The sequence below is a fragment of the Panthera uncia genome (assembly GCF_023721935.1).
Source record: "Panthera uncia isolate 11264 chromosome C1 unlocalized genomic scaffold, Puncia_PCG_1.0 HiC_scaffold_4, whole genome shotgun sequence".
Classification (NCBI taxonomy): Eukaryota; Metazoa; Chordata; class Mammalia; order Carnivora; family Felidae; genus Panthera; species Panthera uncia.
The window spans coordinates 12310683-12336068 of NW_026057585.1; the positions used below are offsets into that span (position 1 = coordinate 12310683).

Sequence of the window (25386 nt, forward strand, 5' to 3'; positions counted from 1 at the left end):
AAGGTAAAACAAAAAACGAGATTGTGTGTTGGGGTGGGTTTTCTATAATGTTTTGAGGGACTGGCATCTCCCCATTCCCCACCCCCCATCCCCCCTGCCTGCTCACCAGGTCATTCCACATGTGCTGGCAGCTGACTGTTTTTTCCAGAAAGCAAGAGCCTGACTGCCAATCCGACAGTGGGAAATAAAGAAAGCTGTGTCCCTTCCTCAGAACATTTACCTTTCTCTTTGCTATTTCGCTTTCTCTCTCTCTCTCTCTCTCTCTCTATATATATATATATATATACACACACACACACACACACACACACATATATATATATATATACATATATATATATATGTATATATATATATATATATATATAATTTTTTTTAACTGAAGCTTTTGTGAGAAAACAGCAGACTCTATGATACTTTACTCCTGAGTGCTTTCTAGCAGGCACCTCCTAAGATCAAGAACATTCATTCTCTCGCAGAACCATAAGATCACCATCACACTTAAGAGATTTTTTAAGTTTATTTATTTTGAGAGAGAGAAAGCATGAGAAGGGGAGAGGCAGAGAAAGGACCCCAAGCAGGCTTGATATCACGGGTTCATGAGCTCACGTCCTGAGCCGAAATCAAGAGGAGTCAGACTTTAACCTACTGAACCACCCAGGCGCCCCTCATACTCAAGAGATTTAACCCTGTCGACTGTAAAGTCCGTAAACAAGTGACCTCCCAAACACTCTTCCGGCCTTTTTTCTGGTCCAGGATTCATTCGAGGAACAGTCATTGCGGTTTGCTGGCACGTCTATTTAGTCCCTGAGAGTATTTTCATTTCAGCAATTGCTTTGCAAAGAGAATTCACGAACCCAAGGGTACCCGTCCGTTTCTTGTTTCTCTAAAGAGGACCAGAGAATAACACAGAGCTTCCCCTAGGATGTGGCTCACAGGCCAAGGGGGAGAACAGCCACAGAGGACAGTGGTATGAGCGGGCCACCCTACAACCAGTGAGGTCAGCCTTTGCGGATAACTTCTTTGCAATTCCTCCCTGAGATAAACTGAGTGGTGGAAGAGAGATCTCTGTGGTGACTTTGATGTCCCTCAAATCACGGCCTTTCATTGGCTTTTTCTCCCCTCTCCCATGGTTCTGCCTGGATTGTGACCATGGAATAAACAGGGATAAGGAGATATTACAGTCCGGCAGACTTGGTAGGTAACTAAGGGCACATGCCAAGAGAACTGCCAAAGCCATCTGGGCTTGCCAGGTGAAGCTAGGCAGCAGGCCTCTAGAAAGATCTCCAAAGATGGTACAAAGTCCGGTTTGCATTTTTGAGGCCGAGATCAGGGAATTTACACACAATTTAGAAATGAGGACATCATCGTCTTTAAAGGGGGGGGCTAAAAGAAATTACGAGTGGTTCTGTATCACGGAGAAAAATAAAGTTTACGAGTTTAGATCAGTTTCTTGTCAACTGAATCAACTGCCTTGGATTTGTCACAGAGACCGACCATCATGCGGCGGAGGGCAGGGAAGGCCCGGCCTTACACTAAAGCCCTGGATGGAGGTTGGGGATGGATGGTTGTATTTCATTTCTTCCTGGTAAGAATTTACTTTCCCTTTTCCTATCGCTCGAAAGAGAGCTCTCGGGAGAAAGGCTCAGAGCAAAGCTAGGAACTGCCAACAGCTGCCAAAGTCAGCAGCCCACACTGAACCTGGGAGAAAGGTGAAAACGGTCCCCTTGAGTGAAGGCCCAAGTGTTCCCCTCCAGTCTCCTCCTCACTATCATCCCGAAGCCCAGAGTGCCCTAGCCACCATCCTCAGCTCTGCCCTGGCCACATGTGCAACCATACAGTTAAGCACCCCGGAAGTAGCACTGGAAGGCGCCAAAAAGTGCTACTGGGATGGGTTCCCAGCTCTGCCCAGCACACACGTGGCAGCAACCTCCCTCTCCCCTAGGGGACGGGGACATTTCCTCTCTGTTCCACCGCTGTCTGCTTCACAACCCGTCCCCACAACCATAACTTATGAGGCCCAGTGTATATTTCTTTTCTTTTTTTTATGTTTGTTTTGATTGAGAGAGAGCAAAGCTTGAGGGCACACACGTGTGGATGCATGTGGGGGAGGGGCAGAGAGAGAGCGTGAGAGAGAGAACCCCAAGCAGGCTCCACGCTGTCAGCTCGGATGCGGGGCTCCATGTCACAGGAACCATGAGGTCACGCATGGCCTGAGCCGAAATCGAGTCCGATACTTAACCAACTGAGCCACCCAGGCGCCCCCCAATGTTTATTTCTGGCATGTCTGGAAAAGGAGAAGATGGAGATTCTGAAACTAGAGCTTGATTTATGTCCTTCATCTGTAAGCAACTGGACTAGGCACTCTTTTTTAATGAACTGATCCTCCCAGAAGCTCTTCAGGTTGTCGTGAGACTGGCGGTCTCATTCTAGAACATGTGAGGGTGCCATTCCAGCTGTGGCCCAAACAAGCCTGTGACGGCGGTGCCAGCCCCACAGTTCCTCATCAGTGCTCCCAAATGCTCAGATTAACTGAGCATTAACTCTCAGATGTGCTCACAGAGATATCCTTTCCCTCCTGACCCTCCTCCCCTGCTTAGCCCTACAGGAAGCAGCTCACAAAGATGGGAGCGCGGGTCCTGGTGACCGCTAATAATTGTGCAGACCACAATGGGGTAACTAAGAACTCTGTAAGCAGGACGATGGGAAACCATCAGGCCTCCTCCTTAGTGACAGAGGGGAAAGGAGGGGCACAGGACCTCAGCCAGAAGTTATGTAATACAGATCTCCTAACTGGAGGACTATTTGTTAAACATTAGCTTCATTACCAAAGAATGTGGACTTTTTTTTTTTCCCTCTCTGAAATGGTATTAATGAGAAAATGAAGGATGTCCTAGTGCGAGAGCCCTCCCTGTGGCTGGGCCACCTCCGCAAATCACAGGCTTTGCAGAACTGGCCTTGCTGGTGAGGATCTCCAGATCTCCCACCTTTCTCCCCAGTGATGAGCCCTACTTTTTCCTACGTTATCCTCTGAGGACAGAAGCGACTTGACTAATTTAGTTGCCGGTAAGAAAACTGTCTAATAAGCAGATAATTAAGGTCCCACTTTTCTGTGTGACGTCACTTATAAAAGCACAAAAAAATATACCGAGTCCTCAAATGTTAACAATTAACTCCAGCTAACTAGCTGCAGTGGTGTACATAGATGCTTAAAGGAGTGTGTGGTTTGGGGTCTGCGTGAGTTACAAGTATACTTTTCTACAATAGATGAATTCCTGGAAAGGGGAGTGAGACATCCAGTAACTGGAAGCTATTAAGCACTTGAACATATGGCTAGTGCAACGGAGAAACTATACTATGGGAGTTTCACTGTAGTTTAGTGAAACTCAACTGAAACAAAGTAAGGTGCCAAAGTGCAAAATGCATTCATACAAACACCCTCAGGAACACATTCAAATCAAGTGCAAACTCCATACCCCTTTTCCAAGTCCTCCCACCCCGGGCCTTTAGTGTCCCCTGCATGCACACTTAATTTGGAAAAGGAAGCTCCAATGTATTTTGACGTATTAATTAGCACCCAATTAAAATTGCATTAAAATTAATTTAGTATTAAACAGCCACATGTGACTAGTGGCTGTATGAGAATAGTTGTATAGTCTATCCTGTGACCTATTATAAATGTTTTCAGATTATCAATCTAAGAATTATGTGTTTTAACCAGCTAATAAAAGAGTGGTACAGAAAGGCCCTTGAGATGAGTTTAAAAACTCAAGTGCACAGGGGCATCTGGCTGGCTCAGTCAGTAGAGCATGTGACTCTTGATCTTGGGATCATGAGTTCAAACCCCATACTGGATGTAGAACTTACTTTATTTTTTTAAATGTTTATTTATTTTTGAGACAGAGGGAGCAGGGAGGGGCAGAGAATCCCAAGCAGGCTCCACGCTGTCAGCACAGAGCCTGATGTAGGGCTTGAACCCACAGAACTAGAGATCATGCCCTGAGCTGCAATCCCCACTTGCCTATGCACACACTCCCTCTCCCTCAAAAATAAACAAAACAGAAAAATCCAGTAACAAAATATTCTTTGGGAGTGCTCTACTTTAACAAGAAGGACACATTCTCGAGATGCCCCGGCTCAGTGGGTGGAGTGTGTGGCTCTTGATCTTGGGGTTGAGTTTGAGTCCCATGTTGGGTGTAGAGATTAAAATTTTTTTTAAATCTTAAAAAAATAAAATTAAGGACTCATCCTAACGAACTTGCCAGACTTTGTAACTATATATTTGCATGACTTTTTTTCTGTATTCAGTCTGTCTCGCTGGACTGAATGTCCCATGAGGGCAGGGGCCATGTCTGTTTGGTCACCACCGTATACTCACTACTGTAAGCTCAGCCCCTCATAAACAGCCTCGAATATAGTAAGCATTCAATAAATACCTGTCAGTGGATGGGTAAGACGGATGGAGGGATTGATGGACACACTTAGGAATTAACCAGGTGATGAATAATGAGATTGGAGAGATGAGCAGGGGCCTTGTAGGGCATATTAAAAACACTGTTTTTTGTTGTTGTTTTTTTTCCATCTTGAGGCTGAGGAGCTAATGAAAAAAAAAAAGCAAGGGAAATGATGGGATCAGATGTGCCTTTTAGGAAAATAGCTCTGCCTACAGGGTGGATGATGGTGGGGGAGAGGCCTGGAAGCAGGGAGATCCACTGGAATGATGCTGTAATAACGTGGGTGAGAAAAAAAGGCCCTAAATTAAGGCAACAGCAATGAGGACGGATGAACTAGAGATCTGTGCAATATTGAGAAGACAGACTGATAGGACTTGGATGGTAACTGAATGTCAGAAAGAGAGGGAGTCAGAGTGCTGGGCTGGTGGCTTGGGCAACTTGGAGAAGGACAGGTGTCACTCACTGAGCTGGAGGACACAAGGGAAGGACATGTGAGGATGCTTGCATCGCTTCATCCTGGACAGTCTGAGGGACATGTGATGTAACCACTAATGTGTTCAGCAGCCCACGTGCATGTGGAGCACAGGATCTGCACACGGAAACCTGGGAGTCATCGGCATACGTTGGCTGGCTTGTGCCAACGGGCAGGGGGTGCAAAATGGCCAGGGAGCGGGAAGAAGAGCAACTTGGCAGAAGCCTGGGAAAAATCGATGTCAGAGGGTGGGCGGAGAATAGCCCAGAGGAAAGTGAGAAGCGTCGATGCAGAAGCAGAGGCAGAAATGTCCAGGAGGTAGGAGTGATGAACAGGTGCTGCCGTGAGGTCAGATGCCACAGAAATGACAGGTCATTAGGTCAGCGACAAGGAAGACTCCGGTAGCCTCGCTAAGAATCGGTAGCCAGTGGCAGGATGTGAGGAAGTGGAGAGAGCCTAGCAGACTCTCCTCTGAAGTTTGTGCAGGCCAGGAAGGAAGGAAGAGCTGGGGTGATAACAGAGAGGGACCCAGGGTAGAAGGAAGTGGTTATTAAACAGTAATTACCCCATCATTTCCGACAAAGCCTGATACTCTCTATTCAAAAGGGGCCACTGTGGCTGATCCAGTGCCCTCTCCCAATACAATACTCTAGTCAGATGGACCTGGTGAGGGAGCTCTCACTGCGTGCGCACTGGGGTTGGGGGTGCTCTTAAAGATACAAAGAAAATGAGGGGACTGGATCAGTCACAGGAGAATTTCTAGGAGCTTTTATTGGGGGGCAAGCCCATTCACAGTGTCTGAGGTGGACTCTGGGCCAGGCCTGAAACCCACCCGACGCTGGTGGAGAGCCTGGGACAGCGTAGTAGAACCTAGCCTGCTCGGATAACGAAGGGAAAATCCCGACCTTGGGAAAAAGAGTTTTGAGATAGGAGTCAAGAGAAACAAAGTTGGAAAGTTACAAGTTTAGGGAGGGAGGGAGGGAGGCAGGGCACATGCAAAGGCTGTGGCCTTGGCTTTCTTGACACACAGTGAAAATGCAGAGCCAGTTATGAGACAAGTCCTATCCACCCACTGCTGCTACGCCCACACATCAAGGACAGACCAGAGAGGAAAGGTCCTGTACTGGGGGACAAGAAGCTAGCCAAATTCAGGTGGCTAAGAGCAGACGTCAGCACCCGTGTAGATGCCAGCCCAGGACCCGGGTCCACAGAAAAAGAGGAAGGGCATTGTACAGAATGTGCCTCACCGTGGTGTTCCTTGCTCACGAGATGATGCAATCACCACTCTGCACTTCGAAATGAGAAAAACAAGTCTAGGCCACCCAAGGCTTGCTCTTGTTCTCTAGCCTCGTTTCCTGATAGAAGCACCTTTGAGGAATATTAGGATTACAAATGGCCTGAATGAGGCCCTGATCACATGTCTTTTCCACTTGTGAAGGTACAGCCCAGGTGTCCATGGCACTGTTCACTCCGAATAAGGGGGATTTTGTGGCTACTATCAACTCAGAATGGGAAAAATACACTAAGGGACCGCCTTCTCACCGTGCCCGACTTTTTGCAACACAACCTTGGAACACTACCGATTCTTAGCTCCTTAGTCCACACAAGAAATAATCCTCGTCTGAAACAAGGGTCGAGTGAAGGGGATAGAGGGGGAAGGTCTTATTTGGCATGTACTAGCTGAGGGAAAGAGATGCCTAAGAGGAGGCGGGTGAGTGGGTGGTACCAATGAAAAGAGGAGGCGTGGGATAAGGGAGAGGAGTTCAGTTTTGGATGAGTTGATCTGGGTTAGATACAGTTGGCTACGCAAGATAACAGAATCACAGCTAACAGCTTGAGCATTAAATGCTATAAAGAACCCGAATTTTCTCAATCTTCCCGCTCTCTGAGCAAGGTAACATTTCCTTTCTCCCGGCTTTACAAAAGAGAACGCTGAAATTCTGTGAAGCCGTTTGCCCAAGGTCACATCCCTAACTGGAAGTGGAGCCAGGATTCAGGCCAACAGAGGCTGACTGCAGGAGAGTGCTCACACTTATTACACTCAGAAACCCTGAGTGACCGGCTGTCTGTGGAGTGGGCACAAAGTGAGATGAGGGCAGAGTAACAGGGGGTGATACTTGCCACGTGGACAGAGCTAAGTGGAATTAGCGGGGTCTGTGGTTCTTAAGTGATGCCAGGCTGAGAGCAGAGAGCTGAGAAAGTGGCCTTGAAAAGTCAAGGCCACCGACAAAAAAGAAAGCGGAAGCAAGGAAGCCCCTGGAGGCAGTGGATACACATGCTCGGCTCTGAGAGGCTGCAGACCCTGGCCGAGTGGCTTCCCTTCCAGTTCCCCCTCCTGACCACTGACCTTCAACTGCCCCCAAACTAATCAGAATTCTCAGAAACCAATGTTAAGAGGCCACAGAAAGAAAACTTGACCTCAAAAGGAACATTCCTCCTAGTAGAAGGGAGAAGGGTGGTGTGGGCAAGGAGGGTTAGGTGGGAAAATAGAAAAGGATGGGGCACATGACCAACCGTAAGGTGACCCTCCAACCTGTCAACCCTTGCTGCTCTGGCATAAATTAGTAGTGCTGTTTTCCACTCTCAAGTGTTTCTATTTGGATGATAAAGTGAATGGTAACCCTACTTGTCAAGTGAGGAAGGGTACTCGGTTTAAGCAAAGTTAAGGCAAAGCTAATCTAAGAACCGATGGGAACAATTCTTCGTCTCTTGGACCAATGTGCTTCTCTCACGAAGGTAACTATAATTAGCGGTCTTTAACAGATGCTTTTTTTAAAAAATTTTTACTTATTTAAGTAATCTCTACACCCAACATGAGGCTCAAACGACCTTGAGATCAAGAGTCACTGCTCCTCCTCCAGCTGAGCTGGCCAGGTGCCCCTAACAGATGGTATCCCAATAGGACGGTAGAGTGGTTGGTCTGGAGTCAGTCTATCTGGGTTCAAATCTCACCTCCAGCATCCCTATCTTGAGCAACTTTTAATCTCTTTAAACTTCACATTCCAAAAAACCATCTATTCCATAGCCCTGTAATGAGGATTAAATGAGAGACTTTTGCATAAAGTAGTTCGACACTCCGTGGGGATGGCCGCCCCCACAAAATATAATAAAATGAGGAAGCCTCAAACAAATTGGTAAATCCTGGTGAGCTGGGGGTGGTGGTGGTGGTGGGGGGGGTCATCAACATGAGCATCTGTGACCTTCTCTGTAATGGCTCACTCATACTGAACTTTGGTCTGCTTTGATTTAGGTAAATGTGTTTGTGATGGGAATGACCAAGACGTTTGCAATTTTCTTTGTGGTTTTCCAAGAAGAATTTGAAAGCAGCTCAAGGCAAACTGGCTGGATTGGATCCATCATGTCATCAATTAGTTATTCTGCAGGTATAAAGCTGGCCATAAGCTTGCCGTCCAAGGAAAAGAACCACATAGGGAAATTCCAAGAAGACTCATCTGTCAGTCATTTAAGATTGAAGCTTGCTAAAACTCAAATTCATTAACAGGCAAGACTGAGAAAAGTTCAGGGCTTGCAGTGTTGAGCCTCTCCCTGGCAAAATCAGAAAAATTAAGATTCAAAGAAAGTTGAAGAATTCAACTATTTACTTCCATGATTCAATTTTTCATGCCTTGTTTCCTTCCACAGTGCCTTAACATCGGTTCAGTGAGCCAGTCTCTCTGGGAAATCAGGCCATGAAGTTGTGGGCCCATCACCTAAGCACACTTAAAACAACACAGAGAACCAATTCCTCTTTCTTTGCTTCTATTTGGGGCTAAAACATGGTAGAGTAGATTAATGATTGAACCCTGTTCTAGTCCTAAGTCACCAGATGCAATCCCATTTTGTGTTACTGTTGTTAGGTTTTATTTATTTACGTCATCTCTACACCCAACACAGCGTTCAAACTCAAGATCCTGAAATCGGGTCGCATGCTCTTCCAAATGAGCCTGTCAAGCGCCCCTCAGGTTGCGGTTTTATAATGCATTTTCAAACCAGCTTATTTACAATTCTCTTTAAAGCAAAACAACTCTTCTTCCAAAAAGCAAAACAGAATATTAAGAAACCCAATCCAGACACCTTTCTAAAGGATATGCAATACTCCCAAGTCCTTTTCCTTCGGTTGCTTTAAATTGTGCATCAGGAACGCCAAAGCACTTACCCAGTATTTGCCTTTCTTCCTTTTTCCGAGGACCTCTGGTTGCCATGATTTGTGACATAACCGGAGAGAAGACTGCCTCCATTCTCGGGGCTCTCCTTGTTACTGGTGGATATCTGATCAGCAGCTGGGCCACTAGCATTCCCTTTCTTTGTGTGACTATGGGACTTTTACCTGGTGAGTCCATTGTAAAAACCAGACTATGCGAGATGGAACTTTACCGTCTCGTCCATGGGCCCCAAAGGCCTCCTTCTACATCTCAGGTCAGGGAGAAGAGATCATCTGGTACCAAGTCACTTCATGTGATTCCACACTATTGGTTTTTTGTTTTTGTTTTTTAGGTTTGGGTGCTGCTTTCTTGTACCAAACAGCTGCTGTGGTAACTACCAAATACTTCAAAAAACGACTGGCTCTTTCTACAGCTATTGCCCGTTCTGGGATGGGACTCACATTTCTGTTAGCACCTTTAACAAAAGTCCTGATAGATCTGTATGACTGGACAGGTGAGTCATTCTGTTTCTAAACTATCAACTCTGTAAGATTTAATGTTTAGCTTTCCCCCCGCCCCCACCCCCCACTCTGATGAGTGCAAGTGAAGGATTTTTGAGCCGGGGAGGAAATAAGCATGATTTCTAAAGCAGACATGTTCCTCCTCTTCCCTGGAGAACACACAGCAGAAGAGGTACTGAACGATTTGCGGGTTCTGCCAGCTGCCACGAGCAACTCTGAGTTCAGCAAAGGGAGGGCACTCTGTGCAGCTGGGGAAACACCTTGCAGGGAAAGTGATACTCCTGGGGACCCGAGGACTCCCTCCTCCTCTTTCACCATGAAAGCATTCTCTTTGTACATCTTCCCTTAAGACAAATCTGCATTTAAAACTGCCTCCCCCATCCAGCTCACCAAAACAGACAAAAAAAACAAAAAAAAAAAAAACAAAAAAAACCCAAAAAAAACCCGGGGGGGGGGGGGGGTAAAAACAGCATTATGTTCCTTAATTCATAGCCTTTTATACAGCGTCGACTATAGAGTTTTCACAAACAAATGAACACCATTTGACCACAATTTTCTTTGTGCCTACGCTAAAACATTTAAGGATTAAAATCATCTTAAAGTACTAGAAAAACATACGTGTATCTATGGGCAGAAGTACATATGTAGGAATATACACAAGCCTATTTCTACCTGCAGAGCATTCTTGTTGACTCTTTCCTTTCCCAAGTGAAAACCCACCGGTGGCCTCACGGTACACAGAACGAGCCGGCAAATCCATAAGCCAAGACAGCCGAACCTACAGCCAATTCCATCTCTGGAAGTACGAGGCACAGCCCACAGCTTTGGTCAGGCCATGCTGAGACCAAGCAACTACTCAGCTGCCAAGGCGAGACTGGCATCTGTCTTCTTTCAAGGAAATTTAAAAAGTCATGAGATGAGAGGCTTGCCCCTTAATGCTGTATTCTCTATCCCTAAATCTATATCCCTACTTCAGGATATCCTGAATCGCTATTTAAAACACACTGTAATTCTCTAACATTTCAAATATCCACCCCTCCCCCCACCTTAACACATATACCGCATGCTCCCCACCCAAACCTCTTCTTTTTTCCTCTTACACAAACAACACTCTCTCCTTCCACGCCATCTCCTGGAGCAGCTTTCTGGTTTTCTATTTTCAAAGGATGCCCTGTTTCCACAAGGATACAGTGGTGTGCAGGGCTAAAAATGAAGTCAACAGATTTAGATACTTCAGTTAAGTTTAGGGGACAAAGTAGTGTCTTCAGGAATTATTACACTATGACAGAATACATTTAGTGGTGGGGCCCCTTCTGAGCCTAAGAACACAGAGTACTGTGAAATGAGAGGGGTAATATTTAACTTAACTTCTCACTCTCTCTCTCCCCTATTTAGGTGCCCTTATACTACTTGGAGCACTTACACTGAATTTGGTGCCTTCCAGTATGCTCTTAAGACCCATCCATATTGCAAGCGAGAACAATTCTGATGTTAAAAATAGAGGTAGCCGCTTGTCTACAAGTAACCCAGGGGCAGTGTGTGCGACAGAAACGTCATCCTGCAATGAGACACAAGAGGTCACCACCATCAGGGACAGTGCTATGCAGAAGGCTGGACAACCTGGTCCAAGTTTAATAGTGTCACAAAATAAAAGCAAAGAGTTCAACAATGGGCCTGATGGAAACCGTGTGTTCCTAATAACCAATGAAGACGGTTATGAGAAAGAGGCTATTTCACGGAGCTGTAAGCAAAACTTCGACATTTCCCTTTTTAAAAATCCCTTCTTCTACATATTTACCTGGTCTTTCCTCCTCAGTCAGTTGGCATATTTCATCCCTACTTTTCACCTGGTAGCCAGAGCCAAAACACTGGGGATTGACTTCATGGATGCCACCTTCCTCGTTTCGGTAGCTGGTAAGGAAGCTTTACTTTAACCTCAAACTCAAAAGGAACTTAATTTTACAAAAAGTTACCGATTTTATTTATAAACTAAACAATGGTTTTGGAGGCTGGTGGGAGCACCTGGCGTATCCCTCCACAGACCTGTCACTGTACCTTACACACAGGCTCCCTATAGCAGACAGTGGCCCCCAAGCAAGGCTTGTTCATTTTTTTGTTTTTATTTTGAGGGTTGTTTTTTTTTAATGTTTATGTTTGAGAGACAGAGTGCGAGCGGGCGAGGGGCAGAGAGAGAGGGAGACACAGAATTGGAAGCAGGCTCCAGGCTTTGAGCTGTCAGCACAGAGCCTGATGCGGGGCTCGAACTCACGAACCGCGAGATCATGACCTGAGATGAAGTCGGACGCTTAACCAACTGGGCCACCCAGGCGCCCCCGTTAAATAATTGTTGGATAAATACTCGGTTTTAAAAAGCTGGTGCCCAGTGGCAACAGCCACTTCAGGAAGCAGGAAAACCACAGGCAGCCAGCATAGGACACAGGTTGGTTCTGGAGTTAGACTTCCTGGGTTCAGGGTTTTGCTCTGTATTTCCTACCTGTACAACCTTCAGCAAGTTAGTCGTGTTCCCTGTGCCTCAATTTCCTCATCTGTAATACAGTGATAACAGTACCTATCCTCATAAGGTTACCAGGATTGAACAAACAATGCATGTAGCATCTGGAATAGTTCCTGACCCATTGTAAGCATTCAATAATGTTCTATCAGTATGTGTAGCTAAGAACTTTTTCCCTTGAACTCACAGTAAGACAGATAAATATGTTTCTCAAGGCTAGTCACTAATGGGCTGGCTGATATTTAAAAAAAATTTGAGGGGCGTCTCTGGGTGGTTCAGTCGGTTGAGCATCCGACTTTTGCTCGGGTCATGGTCTTGCAGCCTGTGGGTTCAAGCCCCGCACTGGGCTCAAGCCCCACACTGGGCTCTGCGTTGGCAGTGTGGAGCCTGCTGGGGATTCTCTACCTCCCTCTCTGTGCCTCTCCCACTCACGCGCTCTCTCAAAGTAAATAAATAAACTTAAAAATTTTTAAATAAATTTGAATGTTAAGTTAAAAATGAAAACAACTGGGGCGCCTGGGTGGCTCAGTCGGTTAAGCGACCAACTTTGGCTCAGGTCATGATCTCACAGTTCCTGAGTTTGAGCCCCGTGTCGGGCTCCGTGCTGGCAGCTCAGAGCCTGGAGCCTGCTTCAGATTCTGTGTCTCCCTGTCTCTCTGCCTCACCCCTGCTCACACTCTCTCTCAAAAATAAACATTAAAAAAAATGAAAACAATCATTTTAGTGTGTATTCATAAAAATGTAAGAAAACAAAATGCTTTCTTCAAAAGAGATGGGTCCTCTCAAAGGACCAAATAGAGAACTTAAGAAAATGAAAAGGAATGACATGGAACTGGATTGTTCTAAAGCATCTGGAAATTCTAAGTAGCTCAATATTAACTTTTCTCTTGCGAATTTCTTGAAAAGACTGCTTACCAAGTCCTTACAAAACTGACCATACCCCATTTCCAACTGCAAAGATACCTCACTTCAGTCAACTAAAGCTTGTGTACACAAGAAAAAGATACAAAGCTGAACTGCTTTTTTTTCACTAAAATGCCTGGCAGTCATCAATTCAGATCAGTTTAGGGCTATGCAACAAGACCAAAGAACCTAACATAAAGTTTCCATAGGTACCCTAGGAAATAACTGTAAGAACAGAAATGGAATAGTAGGATGCATTTTCTGTCCCGCTCCCCCTTTTTTTGTAGAACAATTCATGTCTAAAACCATAGGAAGAATTACAAGTACCAAACAACGGTAGCTTATGCTACTCTTAGTGAAAATCTTTCATTATTTAACTGCTACATTAGCTTATAATCGATAAAAACTAAGAATCGTCTATTATCATGCTACTGAATGGAAACTGTGGTTCTTAAATTTTATTCAAGATACACCATAGCTCCAATGTTCAAAATGACCACGCACTTCCAGATTTCCTAATTCCAACATAATAACCTTCAGAGGAGGAATTAATTACCAAACCCTCATACACAATCATAATAAAGAGTCCCAACATCTATTTTTTTTTTCAACATAAGACTTTATTATTTATAGTCTCCAGTCTTCCACCATATGACTTCCCTAGCACACTGACCAGAGAGTCTAGCAGTCTTTTAGAAAATTCACTCCCTCACTTGCAGGACCTCTCTGAGGAAGGCCTCCTGAGCAAATGGTCCTCTGTAAGCAGGGATTCCCAGTCAGGAGGTACGAGCTTTCCAAATGCAATCAGGAAAAAAAATACCTGAAGGGTCTTCCACCCAACTCTGAAGGAGCCTTTTCGGTATTTTATTAGATGTATTTGGAACAGGTACAGTAATGACAGAATCCGTCGACAGACAAATGAGACCATTTTTCTCTCATATGTCCTAGCCTCAGGACGAAGCCATATTACTTTTAGGAAAGGAGGTCTAATGCAGCTACACTTCTCAAAGGGGCTAGGCAAATGGAATTAGGATTTCATAAGGTCTTTCAATGCTGTTCCAGGCATCACTGAGACAGTCAGTCAAATAGTCTCCGGATGGGTTGCTGATCAAGACTGGATCAAGAAGTATCATTACCACAAGTCTTACCTCATCCTCTGCGGTTTCACTAACCTGCTTGCTCCTCTGGCCACCACATTTCCACTACTTATGACCTATGCCATCTTCTTTGCCGTTTTTGCTGGTGGTTACCTGGCAACGGTACTTCCTGTACTGGTGAGCAGACACACTCATTAACACTGTTAAAGCATTCAGTAAAAACAAGCATTAATGATAACCTCCCCAAAGAGAATAGGTATTTTGTGGTAATTTTATAATTAAAAAAAAAAAAAAAATCATACGCAAGGCTGAAGAAACCCTGCAGCTAGCTATATATCCTGCCCAGTGATTCATCTTACCTTTGGGGGAAGGGATGACGAGAGAATTACCTACATGGGACAAAAAAGAAATGAAAGCAAAAAAAGGATCAGTAGGATTCCACTTTGCTTCTCAGTGTCCCAGCGTGTTAGGTCTGTGTTTACTGCTTCCCTAGGCTCTGGAAATTTCGTTGGCTCCTTCTAAGACACCATCTTAAAGAGTTCCCTGAGAAAAACCTGGGGCTTCCTGACCAGTGTGACTTCTCTCTTGTTAAGACAAGTTCTGTGTACTTTAACAGGGACATTGTTTAACCGCTCTCTATTTTTACCTCAAGCTGACATGAAGTCTTGGTCCCAAAAGGAATCAAAATTGTTCTTCTTGGAATCCCATGGATTCTTCTCAGAACTAGGTCCCGAATCTACTGCAACAGAATCCCAGCGAAACTTCTGGCCTGATATCAATATTAACATAAGGGCTGTAGGATATTATACTTATTCAAGAACCAAGCCTTCTAAAGCTGAAGTCAACCTGGGAAAACTGACTTCTTACAAACCAATGACTGGTATTTAGCCATAGGTGGATTCAGGAATACCCCTATCTGCTTAGAATGTAAATACCATTTCCTAACAGAGAAGAGCTGTGACAGGAAATAAAGGTGCATCTGAGTCACCTCAAAGATCACAATGAAAACACTGCCTGCCTAGCACAACGACTCTTCCCTGTTTGCCTCAGCTTTTCTATAATGTCAAGGCAAAAAGCCATCCAAATCACCTTGGAAATCAACTGTTCATAGCATTTGTCCCTTTGTAGCCATAGTCTCCATAGAATTTCACCCTCAGTATGGCTAACACTGGATTCTTATCCCTACAGGTTGATCTGTCTGGGAGTTCTAGAATACACAGGTTCCTGGGACTTGCCGCTTTCTTTGCTGGGATGGCTGTCCTTTCTGGACCACCTATAGCAGGTAACAGCTTAGCTATATTCTGAGCAAACTTCAATATAGCAATGAAAGAAAATGCTGACCCAAATGGTGACGTGCAATGAATGGCAACATCAGGTTAAAAAACTGATGCTACCTCTGCTGTTCCTATACTAACTCTCACACTCCCATCACCAATCCAGAAGGATCTGAGGATTAATGCAACAGATAAGAACAGATTAATTAAGCAGTTTCTGACATTATCTTGGGAGTCTTAGAGCAAGGATTATGTGCTATGTTTACCTGCCTGGGGAGATAATCCAGATTTTTAGAAGATTCTCAAAGACCTATGATGCCTTAAAACAAACAAACAAACCACTAGCATCTTCTATCTGAGCAGGAGTCAATATGGAGCTCGAAGGTAGCAAGCGTGCCCCTTTTGCTCTTCCGATGGAGCATACATACAGTTGTCCAGGGCTTCTCAGCATCTCTTATTTTCCAAGAGGGATGATGGAGGCCCTTCATATTCTATCTGTACCAAATGCAGGAGGATACTTGGCCTACAGGCCAGAATCCCTGTGGAGAGGAGGTGGTGGGGCCACTGTTGAATATTAAATGCAACTGCAGGAAAAATTTCGGAGTTCTGGTGATTTCAGTTAAAGACCGAATTATTATTTTATATGCACTTTTAACCCAAATGGACATTTTGTCCATTGCTTGCTGACCATCTAATCCAAGACTATCAAAAGACTACTCAGAAATACTTCTAGGGAACAGACTTAAACTTTAGTATTTTACAGACTACAGGTTCTCAACATGCTTAAATGTACAAATTACTACAGCATTTCCAATTATCCACAGACAGGAATTCAGCTTCCTTTTACCTCCTTCAGTCCTGAAGTGAAATAGAAAAAAGACAGGATCTTGCCTCACTATGATTTTTTTAAAAACTAAGTTTTATAATGATATTACTTAGGTTTGCACCTAAATGTTAAGACCTGGAATTGGCAAATATCAAAAGGAAAAAATAGTATTAATAACAAAAAATTATTAATGGAAGAAAAAAAAATGCACCATAGTCGGAGGTTCAATTTAGGTGTACCTAAAGGAAAAGTTTATACAAATATACAACCAACTCCTATTTGCATTTATAAGCACACCTCTGCCCATGTGGTCTAGCTCAGTCTTTACCTCACACCTGGAAAGCAAGCTCGAATTTTAAAGTCAGGCTCAGAACTGTGACATAGGGACCAGTATCAGAAGACTAAACACCAGAGATGCTTAGCAGAGCAGCTCCATGGATAGTGTGCAGGTCAGCAAGCTAGAAAAAATGAAGCTCAAATATAGCTCACCGATGCACTTTTTTCAATCTTGACCCTTCTTCACAGGCCATCTCAGTGACACCTTAAAACTTTCCAAGCCTTTTGGGCCCAAAGTATAAGAGGTAACAGATAACCGGGCACAGAGTATCTTACTCAAATGATAAAGGGATGTAACATGTTTAGAGATTTCATGTTTTATATGTTTTTGTACACATCTTAAAATGTTTAAAGAGTTCAATACACAATGCGGTGCCTGGGTGACTCAGTCGGTTAAGTGTCTGACTTCAGCTCAAGTCCTGATCTCATGGTTCGTGAGTTCAAGCCCTGCATCAGGCACTCTGCTGTCAACACAGAGCCCACTTTGGATCCTCTGTCCCCCTCTCTCACTGCCCTCACTCCCCGGCTTGCTCTCTCACTCAAAAACAAACATTAAAAAAAAAAGTTCAATTCATGAGAAGGCAAGGCAAGTTTTGTGAGGAGTTATTACTTGAAAGGGAAAAGTTATAGATATGTATGTGGGTCTTGAAATAAAATTGTATGGTCATGACCTTTAAAATTTTTTTAATGAAAAAGAACAGACTACAACAGAACAGATTAAAAAACAGTGTGCATCACTTTATTTTAAACTTTTAGTTCATACACACACACACACACACACACACACACACACACACACAATCATATAAAATATAGGTGATGTAAAACACATTTTTTACTATCAATGAGTCAAAAAAAATTTACAAGCCTTTTATTACCCAATGTCCATAATACCCTAGCACTATATGTGAGGAAAAGGACAGCTCATGAAATAATTTTTACCCACTAATTCAGAAAGTATTATTTAGGCAATCATAATTTTTTTTATAAGTTCTACAAGATAGTCAAAGAAATCGATAAGGCTGTTGCTGACAGCTTATATACAGATTTTTAAATCTGGGAGCTGCTCACAGTATCTTAAACAAGATTATTATTATTATAATTAATACAAAATCCAGTCAAACTTCCTTCTCTGTAACATGATCTCTCACTGACTATACTATGCCAACTAAGCATCTTGTTAAAGGCAGAAACTTCAGTTAAGTCTTTATTCCTGTAAGTCACTCCTCTGTGGAACGACAAGAGGATTTTACAAAAGCCATTAGACTTGTTCCTAACTTCTGAGTCCAGCACAAGGACCATAGAAAGAACAGAAATGCTGATTTACATACAGATTTTCTTAGCTCTCAACAGGTGTGGGCCGTTGCACTGTTGCCTGCAACTTTAACTAAATCACAAGGCTTACTGGTTATAAAGTATTAAATTCTCAACCAAACTTAGATTCTCAGAACTGTAGGAGATTCTCATTTTGTACTTACCCAGATCTGTTATTATCAAATTGCAAAAGTTGAAATTCCTATAAAAGATTACAGGCATTTTAAAATTAGGAAGCTAGCAAACAGTAAAACTTTTCACAATAATCCTTAGTCAAAACACTAGTTAAAAACTGTAACATCAACTATATGAACAATATTTTCTCCCTCCTGTATGGAAATGAAAGAGAAAAACAAGTTCGTCCAACAGAACACATTTTAAAAATTCAAGGAAAGAAAAAAAAAAGCATAAGAAACCCATAGAAATCATATGACTGAGTTAAAAAAATACTTTTCTTTTAATAAATGTAAATGGAGCCTATGGGCAAGAATACTATTTACAGACCTTCATTAACTCTGAATATGCGAAGAAACATAGTAGCAACAAAATCTGTACCATCTCCCATGAAAATAACTGACAGGGACTGAAATGGATCAAAGTTAAAAAACACGCTCCCCCCCCCCCACACACACACTTCTTCCGCCCCACACCCTCTTCTATTCCTTTTTAATACTCAGTTGACAAATTCAATGTTAGTTTAATAATATGATCTGCTTCAGACTAGGACAGTATTAGGGTCGCTCCAGGTTTCCTGACCTCGGCACAGGCCAACTAACCCTGCTCCTCCAAACCCCACAATTACCTGTTGGTAAACAGTATCCAGAACTACAAGTTGGCCCAGACAGAAGTTTTGGAAGGTTGTGGAAAAGTAAAAAGTACTGGTATTTTGAAACCTTATTGTATTTCTAGTAGATCCCTGTTAACAAAAATGAACCTGCAAAAAGTAATACAAATACAAAGATCAATCACTGAGCAAAGCATATAATCATATTCTCCAACGTACAAGCAGGAACGTGAAATTTTTCATCTTGTATCAGGCATTGGACCTGTGAGCTCAAAAATGCTAAAGGCTCGGGGAGCCTGGGTGGCTCAGTCGGTTAAGCGTCCGACTTTGGCTCAGGTCATGATCTCACGATCCGTGAGTTCGAGCCCCGTGTCGGGCTCTGTGCTGACAGCTAAGAGCCTGGAGCCTGTTTCAGATTCTGTGTCTCCCTCTCTCTCTGCCCCTCCCCTGTTCATGCTCTGTCTCTCTCTGTCTCAAAAATAAATAAACGTTAAAAAAAAAATTTTTTTTTTAAAAATGCTAAAGGCTCAGTTTCACTTCAAAATAAAACCACCAAGGGCCCATATTAGCTGCCTATAAAATAAAACTGAATGCAGTTCCCTTCTCTTCCACATGCCCCCCACTGCCACCTGATGAATCCCTCTATTATGCTAATATACATATTTTTTGTATATTTAAACCAATCACAAATATCTGAGAAGTCCTTCAAACATCATAGTTATTTGATTATAGCTTAGTACTCGTTCAATAATTATCAAGCAACTTATTAGCATAGCCCTCTCCTAGCTATGCTAGGAGGAACACAAAGCTATGGGGAACACAAAGAAAACAAAAATTCTCTTGGGGCGTCTAGCTGGCTCAGTGGATACAGCCTGCGACCCTGATCTCAGAGTTGTAGGTTCGAGCCCCACGTTGGGTGTAGAGATTATTTAAAAACAAAATCTTAAAAAAACAAAAAAACAAAAAAACCCCAGAAAAAGCTATTCCCTTAATGTTCTTCCACAACATATGGGGTCACGGTATAGCCATCACTCTGTCACATATACTTCCAGAACTTAATACTCAGGACGAGAGTCGAGAACCTCTAAAACTAAGAATTATTAGAATGTACATTCTTTCTCTACTTCATTAATTGAAAATTTGATTAAGTCACTATTACTTGGTTATAGTGCAAATTGGTTAACTCTTGTTTTCTTACCTTTGAATGAAGACATCCTGAGCTGTGTTATAATAAAAATGACCTTAAAAAATACTGAAGCTTCACTCAATTAAGTAGGTATTTCACAAGTGATTTTTTCGACAAACTCAAAGAAAGTCACTTCTAACGCCAAACAGCTCTAAGTTGGTTGTACCCCAGCGTAAGTTAAAGTTAAGTAGTTCCTAACGGAGCAGTACATTTCTCTCCTGCTTTTGTCAACCTCACGCCTCATCAGAGAGGCCATGGAGGGAAACTGGTAATTTGATACTAACTCTTCATCTGTGTTTTATAAGAACAGACAATGGCTAAAATGGAAATTCATTCATCTAAGCTTGTCTCTGTGCCATTAACACAGATAAGTTCGTTTCCTCATGAAATGGCACTTCCTATTTCTAGCCTATCCTCATTTCAGATATAACATGAAACAAATATTCTACCTGTTCCTCACTCCACCTTTCATCATCCATGCCCTCTACAGTTTTATCATCTTGGCCTATAGTTGAGAATTTCTCTATGGCCTGAAATTTTATTTGGAAAACAAATAAAATGACTCCACTTTTTGATGTGCTGTAAATCCACTCTGCAGGTTAGGGTAGGTGGGGACAAGTAAGAAGGCAGAGCAAAGTTCTCTGTCCTCTAAACCTGGAGGAACATATTATTCCCTGAAGAAGCAAAAGAAAGTAATGTAAATCATTATTTATTCAGTGATTATTTTCCTCACAAACAATAAAGCCCCCAAGAATTGTATTTGGATTCAGTGTTCCTAAGATTGACGAATCCCTACAAAAACATCGCAAATAAATTCCAAATAGCTCACTACTCTGGTTTAAAAAGAGGGGATGGGTGGGGTAGTCTTTCCTTCACAAATATATTCCTTTACAGGGCCAAAAAAAAAAAAAAAAATCAAGCTTCAAAATCCTAACACAGAGCATAATCCTTTTAATGAAACTCATAGCATAGAGCAAATACGTAAAGCACTGCCAGTAAATCTTACTGCAAACTTCTATCAAGGGGGCCTTGAGAGAGCTCCTGTCTTCAAAGGCAGTGAGGTTTAAATTTGCTAAACCGTTTCCCAAGACTTTTCCCATCATGGCACATATAGAAAATGTTTATAACAGTACGCCCGGGGCGCCTGGGTGGCTCAGTCGGTTAAGCGGCCGACTTCGGCTCAGGTCATGATCTTGCGGTCCGTGGGTTCGAGCCCCGCGTCGGGCTCTGTGCTGACAGCTCAGAGCCTGGAGCCTGTTTCAGATTCTGTGTCTCCCTCTCTCTGACCCTTCCCCGTTCATGCTCTGTCTCTCTCTGTCTCAAAAGTAAATAAAATGTTAAAAAAAAAAAAAAATTATAACAGTACGCCCTAAGTAAAATGACAAGGCAGCTAATAGCCAGCAGTGGCCCCAGTGACTCCAGGGAGGACAAAAGATCATTGTACATTGGAAGTCTGCCACTATGCTGTAGCCCAACAGCTAGAAGTTCTGGTTCAAAACCCTCAAGTCACTCATGGAACTCTCAACCACTAATTTGAACCAGCATCAAGGAACTTGGGAATTAAGGGCCTTCTGGGTGTATTTCAAGTTTTAACAAGATGACCAATAATAAACTTACAACAGTAATCCTAATAAAGAGGATTCATAACTCGGTTCAACAATCAAGTTCTGAGCTATCAGAGGTACTTTTTAGACAGGATGGTAAACTCATTTTTAAACACGTATGGCTTTACCCATAAAATGATGAATAGTTTAAAAGTGTTGACATTAAAAAAATAAATTTACAACCCTCTATTAAATATCAAGTTTCATATTGACTATAAAAAAACTAGTTTGCAGAACTGTTTACGGAAGCTGAGCTCTACCTTCTTAGTTGTTTTCAATTATCACAAGAAATATCGTTAGACATTCCTGCTTAAAATAAGGGTTAGAGCCATAGCCACATGAAAATAATATGGACTATAATTTTATTGTGCATGAGAATCAACTGGGTGCCACCCATGACGAATTATGCTTAAGGAAAGCCAATGAATCTGCACGATTAACATGCATCTCAGGTGAATTCGAGGCAGGTAGTCCAGAAACACCGAAGAAATGCTTACAGGGCACTTCTTGGGTCTTAGGCAGTCGGTACCAGCTGCCAGGGTACTCCTCCTCCTGAGTGTTGGCTACATATGGTAATACTCAGCATGGAGCGGACGCTTAGATGGACACACGCTCTCCTGGATTATGGCTGGTACATCATCTCATTTTTCTCTCTCATCCACAATGCTTTTGCTGTCCACAAAGCAGCCTAGTCTTTTGAATGTCAACTTAGGTGTTTACATATAAAACGATTAGAATACGATGGGTTCTGAATTACCAACAGTCATTTATTTTTTTTAATGTGTATTTATTTTGAGAGGGGGAGGAGGGGCAGAGAGAGACAGGTAGAGAGAGAATCCCAAGCAGGCTCCGTGCTGTCAGCACGAAGCCCATGTGGGGCTCAATCCCAGGATCGTGACCCAAGCAGAAATCAGGAGTCAGACACTTAACTGACCGAGTCACCCAGGCGCCCCAACATTCTAACTTTAAATGTATTTTTATATGTGAAATGAAAGGCTTATTACCAGTTTTCTGGGATTTATAAAGACAACCACCATCACCACCCATTTTCACTATTTTCAGCTATGCCCTCCTGACTTTTTAGCAGCACTATCCACTTCCTTGTCTAAAAACTACTAGTCTTTTCTGGAGCATTTCTTCTAATGTCCCTATCTTATACTTCGCAGGCTATGTATATACTGGTAAATCTGCTGTACTGGTGGGACTAAGCAAGAATGACAAGGGATAGGAAAGGGTCTGGGTACTTTCTACACCTCCTCCTTTCTAGAAATTTGAGCGACTGGTCACCTACCTATTTCCCTCTTAGATATCTAAAGGTCAATCACAACCCACATAACACAAAGACTTGTCTTACTCCATTTCTCTCAACGCTTAACTCCAAGAAACATTTAAATGAGGTCACTGATCCAACAAGGAGTCAATAGGTAAAAAGCAAGCTAAGGTTAGCTGAATTTAAGAGGCTATAAAACATTCCATTCATTCATTATATCAGTTAACAGGAAACATAAAGCTAATGAAGCAAACAAAAAAATTATCTATATTAAAACCAAATTAAAAAACAAACGACAGGAGATAAAGACATATACAATTAGGCCAAAAAAAGAAAAGGGTATATATCCTAACATTCAGTGAGAAACCATGTTCCAAAATGAAAATCAGGGATGTCTGGCTGGCTCGGTCAGTACAGCATCTGACTCTTGATCTCAGGGCTGTGAGTTCAAGCCCCATGTTGCACATGGAGCCTACTTAAAATAATACGTAAGCCCTATGAGGGCAGATATTTTCATCTGGCATATAGCACCACAACTTCTTCAATAAATGATCAGAATAATAGCTTTAACTTTTTAAGGTTTTTTAGGATTAAAAGCCAATTTGCATCTACAAACATAATACGCATATAGTATCTTAGAAAAGAAGTTCTCAGGGTGCCTGGGTGGCTCAGTCGGTTGGGCGTCTGACTTCAGCTCAGGTCATGATCTTGTGGTTTGTGAGTTCGAGCCCCGCATCAGGCTCTGCGCTGACAGCTCAGAGCCTGGAGCCTGCTTCAGATTCTGTGTCTCCCTATCTCTCGGCCCCTCCCCTGCACATGCTCTGTGTCTCTCAATAATAAATAAACATTAAAATTTTTTTTTAACAACAACAAAAAAAAAATTAGAAAAGAAGTTCTCAGAGTGTGGTCAGTGGACACCCAGAGGTCCTGAGACCTTTAGGATGGCTAGGAAGTCAAAACTATCATAACAATACTAACACATTATTTGCCTTTCCATAGGGCTGACTTTTATAACAATGTTTGAAGGCCACACACAAACATTCTTGCCTTGCACATTCTTTGCCACCATACACAGTTTTTAAGAAAAGTGTTTCAGGGCACCTGGTGGCTCAGTCCGTTAAGCATCTCCCTCTTGATTTCAGCTCAGGTCATGATCTCATGGTTCATGAGTTTGAGCCCCACATCAGGGTCTGCACTGGCAGTGAGGAGCGCGCTTGAGATTCTTTCTCTCCCCTTCTCTCTACCTCTCCCGTGCTCACAGGCATGCATGCTCTCTCTCAAAATAAATAAATAGACATTAAAAAAGGAATTAAAAAAAAGTGTTTCGTTTAAAAATGGCACATAATAGTATGTGCCATTAGCCAAATGGTGGACCCACCCATTCTTGATTAAAGAGCATTTTGATTCAGGGGGATTTACAGTCATCATTTAACCCACTTGACTAAATAGTCACTTCCTTTTCATATGCTCTCACAGCCTCCTGAACCTTCCCTTCATAGCCCTGATGGCACGTGTAACTCACGTGGTTAATACCCAACTCCCCACTAAACTGTACAGTCTGAGGGCAGGAACCATGTCTGTTTTGGCTTAATATCATTACCTTCTTCAACAACTGTTGGGAACATAGTAATTATTGAAATGTTTGTTCAGTGAGGGGAAAAAAGATAATCAATTCTCTCACTTTTTTCTTCAGGAAACAGTAGCAATTCACTATTGTTTTCTTTGTAAGAACAGTGACCTTCGAATAAGATTCATCATAAAATCAAACTGTAGGCATCCCTGAGTTTTCCTAATTTCCACTGTAAGACAAGATGAGTTCTGACTCCACAATGGCTTTCTTCCCACAGGGTTAAACCCCTAACTCAAGTGGAACAGATTAACTTCATCAATTCAAAATACCAGGCAAGCAGCCTGACTTTCTGTTGGGTCACGATACCTACAAGTACAGGAGGCTTCTTCCCTCAACGAGCAGTATATGGCTGAGAATTACTAACTGAAAGGTTTGCTAACAGAGATCATTCCTTCCTTCCAGGCTGGTTATATGATTACACCCAGACCTACACTGGCTCCTTCTACTTCTCTGGCACATGTTATCTCCTCTCTTCGGTCTCCTTTTTCTTTGTACCCTTGGCTGAGAGGTGGAAAAAACAGAGCCTGACCAGGAAGAGAAAGGACTGCAATGAAGCGAGAGCTTAACAAAACAAAATCTAAACAAAGAAGTCACTGGAACAGCAGCTTGGAAGAAAACAGTTTCCGGGGCACCTGGTGGCTCAGTCGGTTAAGTGTCCAACTTTGGCTCAGGTAATGATCTCACAGTTCGTGAGTTCCAGCCCCGCGTCAGGCTCTGTGCTGACAGCTTGGAGCCTGGAACCTGTTCAGATTCCGTGTCTCCCTCTGTCCCTCCTCTGCTCATGCTCTCTCTCAAAATATATAAACATACATTTAAAAAATTAAAAAAAAAATAGTCTAGGGGCGCCTGGGTGGCTCAGTCGGTTAAGCGTCCGACTTCAGCTCAGGTCACGATCTCGCGGTCCGTGAGTTCGAGCCCCACGTCGGGCTCTGGGCTGATGGCTCAGAGCCTGGAGCCTGCTTCCGATTCTGTGTCTCCCTCTCTCTCTGCCCCTCCCCCGTTCATGCTCTGTCTCTCTCTGTCTCAAAAATAAATAAAACGTTAAAAAAAAAATTAAAAAA

General features: G+C 42.9%; 1 protein-coding gene across 1 annotated transcript; it reads left to right on the forward strand.

Moving 5' to 3' along the window:
* The first annotated feature begins 1501 nt into the window (after window positions 1-1501).
* SLC16A4 (solute carrier family 16 member 4) lies at window positions 1502-25155 on the forward strand. The gene is made up of 8 exons (XM_049616612.1): window positions 1502-1588; window positions 8177-8309; window positions 9113-9256; window positions 9421-9582; window positions 10985-11503; window positions 14067-14278; window positions 15290-15383; window positions 24728-25155. Exons 1-8 carry the CDS (start codon window positions 1502-1504, stop codon window positions 24889-24891), a joined length of 1515 nt encoding a protein of 504 aa, XP_049472569.1. The 3' UTR covers window positions 24892-25155.
* The last annotated feature ends 231 nt before the right edge of the window (window positions 25156-25386 follow it).

Excerpts from the sequence above, each read along its gene's own strand:
- SLC16A4 (XM_049616612.1), top strand. The coding sequence starts at position 1,502 with ATGCGGCGGAGGGCAGGGAAGGCCCGGCCTTACACTAAAGCCCTGGAT. Across the intron at positions 9,257-9,420 it reads GACTATGGGACTTTTACCTG|GTTTGGGTGCTGCTTTCTTG; the intron begins GTGAGTCCATTG and ends TTTGTTTTTTAG. Across the intron at positions 14,279-15,289 it reads CAACGGTACTTCCTGTACTG|GTTGATCTGTCTGGGAGTTC; the intron begins GTGAGCAGACAC and ends TTATCCCTACAG.